Genomic DNA, 11,168 nt, shown 5'->3' with positions numbered 1-11,168 from the left:
CACACCTCACCCCCAAAATGTAACCACATGTGAATCGTTGGCGATCTTTTTCCTCCATCTTCCTTTTCTCATGTTGCTGATTTGTGTTTGTTCTTCATTTTTGGGGATTTATATATATATATATTATTAATTAACAAGAGATGATTCAGTATTAAATCTTTATTGGGTACAACATGTTTTGACCCATCAGGTACATTGATAAAGATATGTCAGACTATAGATTTTTAGTGTCAGCTGACACTAAAAATCTGTAGTGAGACATATAATTATCAATGTACCTAATGAGACCCAGACTGATGGGTCAAAACATATGCTGTACCCAATAAAAATTTTATATTGAATCTATCTCCTGTACAAACCCACATAAAAAACTTGCTGGTAGATTAATTTCTTTAATAAATGGTTAATTACGAAAATTTTACACATGTTAATATAAGCCCCTTTTGCTTGTATAATACTATTTTTAAACTGCAAAGTTTATTTTCACATCTGTAAACTACAACAATTTGGATTATTTTATCAAATTTTAACAATCTAAAGCTGAAAGGAAAAATCACAAATTTAATAAGAAAAAAAATTCATTTCCTTTTTAAAACATCATTTAAAAAGAATGTTTTTTATAAAGGAAACAAACAAAATATACCCTATCAATATGAAAGAAACTGAAGAAAATTATATAGTATTTTTCATTGCTTTGTAAAGAATTTTTTTTTCTCTGCTTTCGTCTTATATTTCCTTTCTACTTCTCACCCAGTTTGAATTTCTTCTTTCATGTCTGTCTCCTGCAACTCTTTTCTTGTTCTCTCTCACCTTTAATCTTATCTGCTTCTGGCTACACTTGAGCTTTACTTTACTTGGTCCATGCTTTTTCCCTTGATTGTGTAGCACTTCTTACATGTTGAAATGTCGACAGTGTTCACTTAAGCTTCCCATATTTGCCTCAACATTTTGTAAAACCTTTTAACTAGAAATATTACCAAATTCTACTTAAGAGTTGTTAATCTAGGGATAAAGTCATTCATATTTCTTTTTAATCAAATTCTTCATCCTACAGTTTCTGCAATTTACCTCCTCAACATTCTTGTCTTCACAGTCACTACCAACATTGGTATGTGGTGGTGGTGGTGGTGGTGGGGATAGAGGTGAGGTGGGAAGGGTGGAGAGAGAGAGAAAAATAAAAGGAAAGAAAAATTTTCTGTTTGCTTTCCACCAGGCTGAAATGTTCCATCATGTGTAATTATAGGCAGAACAGATTGGAGGAACTGTCTACTTCACTCATTTATTGGAATTCACCAGTTTTATGAGCTCTGACTCAGTCATTTGAATCTTTTTTCTTATTTTCTTTAAAGTGATTATTCTTCTTTGCCATTTGTTAACTTAAAGCATTTGTTCATAGCTTTCATCCTTTCCATCTATATATCTCTTTACTTCATTTATTATTTGGCATTACAAATTTGTGGATCATTATATCAGCTTTATTAAATATCACACCCACCATTCTTTCTGTCACCAGAAATAGATTTTAAAGTAATGTTTGCTTCCTTTTTTTTTTTTTATTATTATTTCTTATTTTTATGTTAAATCAAACTGAAAATAATGCACAGCAATTATTGTTCCAAGTTTTTTTTTTTTTCCTTTTTTCTTTGGTGAAGTGTTAAAGAAGAGTAAATTACATCTAACTCATTGCTTCATTATTGCTACTCATTGTGCTATTATTGCTAGGCATTCGCAGCTAGTTGCATAAACCGACAATACTTTCAACTAAATGCTTCTACAACTAACTCTAAACTGCTTCCTTTTGTATAAGCTGTATGCATCTTCTCTTCTCACTCCTTTTCTCTTTCTCTTTTTTTTTTTCCTCTTCTTATTCACCCCCATAGCATGCTGAATTTAAATCAGCAAGATTTGTGTCTCTTAAAAGCCATTCGATATTACTTGAATACTCCGTAATGGTTTCCAGTAGTGTATAAACTCCTATCAACAATGACAAATAATAATAATAATAATAATAATAATAATAATAATAATAATAATAATGATAATAATAACAGTAATAATAAATACATATAAAGCAATATGAAATGAAAATATGCTTTCTGATGTTAAGATTTCCTGTTATAAATTTTGGAATCAATAAATACCAGTAGTTAAGGGCTCAAAGTAGCAGAGTGTTGTTGTTAAAGATTTATCTTAAACACTTAGCAAGTCAGTCAGTAAACAATGCCAGAGTCTCTGAGAAGTGAAAAATCTGAACTGAGCTGACCAGAATATTCCCGGTCTTAAGTGGATTTCTATTCTTGCTATTCGTTGTTAATGTCAAAGAGTGTTGCATTTATCTACAAACTGTATGCAGACACAGCCTATTAAGCAAACATATAGTTCTTTCTACAATATAATTCAACTATATACACATTTAAAAAAAAAAAAATTATAAATAAATGAATAAAAAGTCATTAGGAAGATTCACATATCCAGCATTTAAAGAGATGTGATTATAGAATAAATTCTCGGATAGCATCATTCGTTCTGACAGATTTTACATAAAACTCAAAGATAACTTTATATATTATTATGTGATATTCTGTATAACAATAGCTTATGCTTAAACTATACTCGGTGGACTATGCTTAGATGAAAAGATATTTTTTAACTCCTGTATATAGGCCATCAATAGTTTGTGGAAGCTAATTCAATTAGTTTTTTACAAAAATATAATTAGTGTATCATATGAAAAATATATAAAAAGATGAAAATAAAAAATGACTTAAAGATATACAGCATGTATATCTTTTATTAGTATTCCTTTTACTGTTGCACTTTGGGAAGGTCATAGTGTTTGTATATCACTTTAGTTTTATAATGAATTAAGTAATCAATAAACAAATAAATAAACTATTCTAGTTAATTTATAATAAAACTGAAGTAATAGAAGTTAAGTACAGCTGGTGCATGTGTTTTCATTAGCAGTATGATCCTCCCAAAGTACCAAAATAATTCTACAAACTAAATAAATACAAATCCAAAAATCATTAATTTCTTTTTATTCCATTTAGAAGAGGAATTTCAGAATTTTGGCCATCTGAGATAGAAATCAGTTACCTGGTCACTGCCAACAAGCCACAACTCAACTTACTGCAACTAGTTTATAGCAGCCAGCTTGCTGCTATGATCAAATTTTAGAATTAAAAATTTTAATTCTAGATCTAACAAATAAAATGTGTGGTAAGTAGCTTGCTTACCAACCACATGGTCCCGGGTTCAGTCCCACTGCGTGGCATCTTGGGCAAGTGTCTTCTACTATAGCCTCGGGCCGACCAATGCCTTGTGAGTGGATTTGGTAGACGGAAACTGAAAGAAGCCTGTCGTATATATGTATATATATATATATATATATATATATATGTATGTGTGTATGTGTTTGTATGTCTGTGTTTGTCCCCTCAACATCGCTTGACAACCGATGCTGGTGTGTTTATGTCCCTGTAACTTAGCGGTTCGGCAAAAGAGACCGAAAGAATAAGTACTAGGCTTCCAAAGAATAAGTCCTGGGGTTGATTTGCTCGACTAAAGGCGGTGCTCCAGCATGGCCACAGTCAAAAGACTGAAACAAGTAAAAGAGTAACCTAAAATACTGTCAAAATTGCAATAATTGTATCAATATTTTTTTTCTAAAGTATTGGAAAAATAAACTTAAAGGGCAGATGCAAAAATTACCCCATGTGTTATTAGATTAGAATCCTCTCAGATTACCCATTGTCAAAATTGGAAACAAAATACATGATAAGTGTTAATATTTACAAAAATATCCATAAAATGTAATTTTTATAACATTTAATATCATACCATCCAAAATGTCTTAAAGGAATGTGTAACTAAAATAGGTGTTAGTACTATTAAATACTTTAAAGTTATAGTTAGAATTCCTATAACTAAGGAATTCTAAGTTATAGGGAATTACTCAAAGGAATTCCCTATAACTTGATACTATTTTAAAACCTATTGCATTAGTTTTAACATTAATAAAGAGTTTATGAGACTTATTTCATAACACAGAATTTTAATTAAAGAAAAATTAGTTTTTCTATATCATAGCATGTTGTCTTATTTCTAATATCAGCATTGAGTTAGTAGCAGCTAGTTCGCTGCAGTGAGTTGAGCTGAAGGTAATTGGCTGCCATCAGTTGTCCTAGATCCATTTGAAATTGAGAGTACAGTAGAGGGTTAACAGTTGGTTAATAGTTCTCTCTTCTTCAGCATCTTACATTTCCAGAAAGAGATAGTCCACAATGCAAGAGATGTTAGGCCCCCACCTAAATCACAACTGATCCTCATCTAAATCAGCTTTGTACTGGTCTAGTTTTTCATTAACTTGGCAAATGTATGTCCTTTATGAAGTTCATCCACCTACATGGTTAGGCTTGGAAGCTAGTGCTGTCTTAAAGCATGAACACAAGGGTAGTTTTCAGTGCAAGGCACCTCATGGACCTAAGGAGGCTCCATACTGATCTATGTATGCTCTAGTTGTGTGAATGTAGGGGACTCTAGTGCATTGCTTTGCTTGAAGTCTTATAATGTTGCTGCAACAACCCTGACAGAAGTCATGTTTTTTGTTATTGTAAAGAGTGTCTGATGATATATTTAGATAAGCATATCCAAACTTTACTTTATTTGAAATGGCTTAGTTGGTTATAGAATTAAAACTTTACTTTGCAAATCTTGTATAGAAATAATTTGGCTTTCTATTCTAGTAAGGCTTCATCAATAACAGAAACATAGAGAGAAGACACAAACTCTAGACATCACTCAATATCACTGGTTTCACTTAGAATTCATTTTCCTCAAAAAAATAAATAATCAACAGCTAATTGCATTAGCACAGATTTTTCTCAGTTGATAGTATTTTACATTCAAGAAGATTAATTCTTTATTGAATAGTCGCAGGTCAGTAGAGTGCCATTGATTCATGTATAAAAGGATTCATTCTAATGCTCTAAGCAATTACACTCTTCACAAGCCAACAAGGGAGTTACTTCATTGTCACACAGTTTGCTAAAAATAGCAACCAAATCTCTCTCTCTCAAATCACAGCATACATTGAATGATGTTGTCCCCAGTTCCCTGCACAAAAGGAAAAGTTAGGGTGGTCACAGCTAGAAATGAGGGTTAAGTATATATCTGGAGGACCACAACCAAGTTCTTCACAAACCAACAAAGAAGTTTTTGCAGAATTAGCAGCCAAATATTTCTCAAATCACTATCTGCTATTTAATAAAATGAAATGTTACATTGGATATTGTAGCCCTAGGTACAGAGATGAGATGATCATGGCTGGAATACTGATCATAAGTCTGCTCAGTCAGTGTTGACTAATAGCTAAATAATATGCAAACTGAATTATAGAGATAGTTTATAGTAATAATGATATTTAATTTCTTTACTTGTTACTGTTTACTTTAAAAATAATATTTTTCTTCTTTTCTTTCAGATGCCTGGGATGTTTTGAGATTAGCATCTTATCAAAAGTTGTAGCAGTAATGAGTCATAATACACTGGTAACTCTGTGGACATTGTTGTGTCTGGTTTCAATCTCCACCTGCGTCGACCTCACCTACCATGTGGAGGAGGAAAAGAGTGAAGGAAGCTTTTTAGGAGATATTGCATCGGATTCACATTTGCTACACAATGTACATCTGGAGGATCACCATTTGATTACATTTAGTCAACTTCAGCATAGCACAACCAAAAGTTCAGGGCTGTTCAATGTTTCAAAGACAGGAAAATTATTTACTGCTAGAAAGCTGGATGCTGAGTCTCTTTGTATGTACAACACAGAATGTTTCAGGATAGTGAAAGTTGCAGTTAAAAGAGCTGAAACATTTATGAAAATACTTAAAATCAAGATAATATTAGAAGATATTAATGACCATAAACCTCAATTTCAAAAGAAAGAAATAACAATAGAATTTTCTGAAGATGATAGCAAAGGAGCCAGAAGATCATTACCTAATGCTGTAGATAAAGACGTAGGGCTTTTGAATTCACAGATTACATATCAGTTAAAGAAAAAGAAAGATGAGCCATTTACATTAACAGTTTCTAAGAACCTGGATGGCACCTCAGAATTGTCCATCAATTTAGGAGAACGACTAAATCGAGAAGTAAAAGATATTTATTCACTTCAAGTAATTGCAAAAGATGGAGGATATCCTACAAAACAAAGTATTCTAGGTGTAAAGATATCAGTTACTGATGTCAATGATAATGTTCCTATTTTCTCACAGAATATCTACAATGTTTCAATAAAAAATGAATTACATCAAGAAGCCCCTATTGTTGTTCTCTCAGCTAAAGATATGGACACTGGAGAAAATGCAAATATCACTTATCATTTTACACTGAAAACATCAGATATTGCTAAAGATCACTTTAAACTCAATAAACGAACTGGAGAAATTTTCCTACAAAAGATATTTGCATTGGGTCAAACGTTGGTTCATAAGCTATTCATTCGAGCTACTGATGGAGGACGACCTCCTTTGAGTTCAATTGCAATGGTTGTTGTTTATGTGGTGAACCAACAAAACAATGCACCAAATATTGATGTGAACTTTGTGAGTGCATTAACTGAAAACAGAGTGGCTATTTCTGAAGATATCAAAATTGGCAGTTTCATTGCTTATGTAATGGTTACTGATAATGATATTGGAAAGAATGGTGAAGTCATTTGTGATCTAAAGCATAAAACTTTTCAGCTTTTAAGTTTAGGGTCCAAAGAATATAAAGTAATTGTAAAACAAGCTGTTGATAGGGAGAAAGAAGACAATTATGATATCACAATATCTTGTCAAGACAAAGGTACCCCACCCTTAAAAACAGAGAGCAAGTTCTCAATTCAAGTATTAGATGTCAATGATTTAAGGCCACAGTTCTCAAAACAAACCTTCAAATTTTTGACCTACGAAAATCAGAAACCAAATTTTCCAATTGGCTTTATTAATGCCACTGATCAAGACACTGGAGTTGGAGGAGAGTTAACTTATTCCTTATTAGAAAGCAATAAAAATTACCTTCCTTTTAAAATTACAAAAAATGGTTTTATATCAACTACAAGAACATTAGATTGTGAACAAAAAGAAATTTATAAATTTAAAGTTTTAGTAAAAGACAACGGAATTCCTTCTTTAAACAACACAGCAAATGTTATTGTTGAAGTTATGGACGAAAATGACAATGCTCCATATTTTGTTTTCCCTAACATTAATCCTTTCAGTCTTGATATTTTTTATCATCCTCAGTCAAAGAATAATATTACTGTTCTGAAAGCTTCTGACAGAGACAGTCGAATGAATGCTTTTCTCAGGTATGAAATAGTGGGAGGAGATGACAAGCTGATGTTCAAAGTGAATCCTTACACTGGTCACTTGTCATTCTCTCGTCCAATTTACCAAACTGATGCTGGGACATACAGGCTAAAAGTAGCTGTCAAAGATAATGGTACTCCCACACTATCAGCAACAACTACACTGTCTTTGAAAGTCATATTAAGCAATAACACATCAGAAATGCTCACTGCAACATACAAACAAACAGATGGAATGATAAATCTTAATTTAGCCATTGTTATTGTTGTTGTAGCAGTAATATTATCAGTGGCTCTTGTTATTTTCATAACAGCTTGTGTTGTGAGATACAACAATTTGAAAAATACCTCTCATGGGGCAAAATTAAATCATATGAATAAGTTTTGTAGAGAAAAGAGGAACTTAATATCAGAGACTAGTAATTCTATTGTAACATTAAGAAGTCCAGATGACATAAGAAGTAGCCAGATGTTTAGATCACGCAGTCAGCTTTATCCAGATGTTGAATCACAAAACGACTGGGATTCCTCTTCATCCAGAACATTACCAGCAACTACTCAGGTAAGGATATCATCCTTTGTTATAAAATTGTTTTGATTTAGTAGTCAGTATGTTGAGCTCATGATCATAATGTCGTGGGTTTGCTTCTGGGATCGTGTAGAACATTGTGTCCTTGAGCAAGGTTCTTCATTTCAAGTTACTGAGTTGAAAAGAGTACCAGCTGGATGCTGGTACGTTTTTCCTTTCCCCCCTAATTGTAATATCTTGGATGTTTTACTGGGTCAAGAGGATAGAGCCTTGAGGATGACTGTGTTTACTCACAACTACCTAAATACCTAAAACAATTAATGAACACATAGTACATGCTACAAATCATTTGAATAAGAGTTACAGTATTGGTGTGTATCTGTGCTTGCATACAGAACCATCTTTTTAGGTGCTTATGGACCTTAAAAATAATGAGTTAACTCAAATGAAGAATCATTCCTGAAACTGTTAATTCTTCTTTTTCTAACACATATAAACTTAACCAACTTAAGAATTAATTTGGCTTTTATACAACTATCTGTTGTTCTATATATCATCATCCATTATGTTAAATTATATTATATTATATTATATTATATTATATCATATTATAATATATCATATTATATTATATCATATTACATTATATTATATTATGTTATATTATATTATATCACATCATATTTTTGTGTGGTTCTATTTCCTGTAATCACATGCCATGCAGCCATATCCTGTAAAGAAATAAAGTTGAACCATATTTTACAAGCAAAAAAACAATGAAAATATAAAGTTATCTGATATAAACTATACCAGGAAACTTTTGATATTTAGAAATGTTTGTGGTGCACCAGCATGACCGCAGCCACTTGGCTGAAACACATAAATAAATAAATAAAAAATACATTTTAGAAGAAATTGAAACAAATTATAGTTCAAAGTTTCTAAGAGAAAGATTTCACAGTTGATGAAGAAAAAGGGTTAATTAGATCAACTATATAAAGGATATTAATAATAGAAAGTATAATTATTGTTATATTCAAGGCCAACTTCACTTCTCATCCTTCCTGGGTCAATGAAATAAAGTAGCAAGCAAGTAGAGGAATTGATCTAAGTGGTTATGCTATATCTCGGGCCTTATGCTTATGTAAGAAATCATATTTTATGACAGGTATAAAATGTCAGTAGAAATATTAAACTAGTATCTAAGTGGATTACATATTGACTTTGCAGTTCATAGGTTTTTATGAGTTCTACTCTGCTTCCAGGAATGTTATTTTGTCTCTGTGCAAGGCACTTAAATCTGTTTCTCTATTCACTATGCAATGGGAGAAGTAAGTGTCAGTTCTTCAGGAAATGTTACTTGTGATATCCATGGATCTTATTTAAGACGGTGTTTGTCTCTGATTCACTTAATGCTAAAGAAAAAACAAAAAAAAAACATGGTATTTCAAATGCATTCACATCATTTTTGACTCATCTTTCCTTTCTGCCAACCCAGGTCGATAAAATAACTTCCAGTCATTTACTGAAATCAATAGGGTGACAGATTGGCAAAGTTGTTAGGGCAACAGATAAAATGCTTTCCAGTATTTCTTTCTGACTGTTGCCATTTAAAATTCAATTTCTGCTGTGATATAAACTTCGCCTTTGATTGATCTGGGTTGGATAAAATGATGTACCAGTCAAGTATTAGGGTCAATGTAATTGAGTAGCTCCCTTTGTTTATCAATTGCTGGTCATGTGCCTAAATTAGAAAAATTTATTAAACCCATTCTACCAACTTTACCATTTTCATATAAATGTGTAGCTTTGAGTCAATGTAAAATTTATCTGTCATTAAACTATTCAATATATAATAAAGTCATTATGAATATTCATTTTCTAAAACAAATTTAGCTCCTTCTGATAGACAAAGACAGTTAATTTAGATACTTGATACCACTTCCTCATTGTAAATAATTTAACTAAAGAAAGACTTGGTTGTGTTTAATGTTACAAAATCCAGCAACAGTTAATTGAAGAGCTTAAATAAATTTACTCAATTAGCAAATGTAAATACCATTAATGTAGTACAAGGAATCCATAAATGCTGTATTTGTTGCTGTGGCAATAACTTTTTAATAATTTGAATTTCTAACCCAGTTACAAGTCAACAAGAGGAAGGATTTCTGACCATGCTATAATTAATTCTAAGTTTTAGCAAAGCCTAGATATTGGGACTTATTTTATTGACTCCAAAAGGATGAAATGTAAAGTCAATCACAGTGGCATTTCAACTCAGAATGTAAATCCACAAGAAATGTTGTCGAGCATTTTGCCCAACTGGTGATAGGAATGGAATCTAGCAGTTGATGTCAAGCTAAAATTGAAACACATAAGCAAGGAATGATCTTCTAACTCATCTGCAAGGGAAGTGGCCCCTGCTCTATAAGAACTGACACAAACCATGATGGCCCATCTAACTCGTGCCAACTTAGAACATGGACATAAAAATGATGTCGTTGCTGTCATTGTTGTTCTTGTTCATGGTGGTGATGGTGATGGTGGTTTTTATTCAAATGTATAATCTAGATTACAACATAACTTTCAGAAGAGAGAGACAGTATAAGTTTGGGGCTGGAATTTGTTAAAGAATGATCCAGTAAGACAATATTAAAATGAAATATATCCAAGATCTTACTTTTCTAACACCAATACATTTACTGCAGAACTTGTAAATAGCATGACAGGAAACAGCATGCTAACCAGAGTGGTGAAACGCTGTATGTAACTACATAACTGAATCAAAGACTAAGTGATCTACTTAATACGATCAGAAAATACTATAATATGTAAAGGGAGTGAATACAGAAGGTAGTAGAAGAAACATACTTAATAACAAAGTGCTTTTGAGTGTTAAATACAAACAAGAGGAAGAGTGAAGAGAGGTAGAACAAGTGGGCCAAAAAGGAATATTAAAAAATACTTGTTGAAACATCTTAAAGAAGTGGAAGTTCTTATTTCAAAGAGAGTAAAAGTTTGTTACAGAAGCAATACAAAGGCATAACTAATGTTATGTAATGTCACTGGTGCCAAGTTGTATTGGCCTTTGTCTTTCCCTTGGATAACATCGATGGAATGGAGAGGGGGAGGCTGGTATGCATGGGTGACTACTGGTAAGAGATACATAGATATAGATATATGTGTTTGTACATATATACATATATGATATATATATATATATATATATATATATATATATATATATATATACACACACACGCACACACACACACATGG

At 32.1% G+C, this 11,168-nt stretch overlaps 1 protein-coding gene across 5 annotated transcripts in view; it reads left to right on the top strand.

Annotated features, from left to right (window-relative positions):
• The window catches only part of LOC106880260 (protocadherin beta-16), a 107,411-nt gene that overhangs the window by 62,316 nt on the left and 33,927 nt on the right, over nucleotides 1-11,168 (top strand). For all 5 annotated transcript variants that reach the window (XM_014930125.2, XM_052973103.1, XM_052973102.1 and 2 more), the window contains one exon: nucleotides 5,486-7,922. In XM_014930125.2, coding sequence (XP_014785611.1) covers nucleotides 5,535-7,922 — 2,388 coding nt within the window. In that variant the 5' untranslated portion in view covers nucleotides 5,486-5,534. The remainder of the gene's footprint in view (nucleotides 1-5,485; nucleotides 7,923-11,168) is intronic.

Source organism: Octopus bimaculoides, chromosome 14 (genome assembly GCF_001194135.2).
Source record: "Octopus bimaculoides isolate UCB-OBI-ISO-001 chromosome 14, ASM119413v2, whole genome shotgun sequence".
NCBI lineage: Eukaryota > Metazoa > Mollusca > Cephalopoda > Octopoda > Octopodidae > Octopus > Octopus bimaculoides.
Note: the sequence above shows the minus strand (reverse complement) of the source record. Positions and strands in the feature narration are given on the sequence as shown.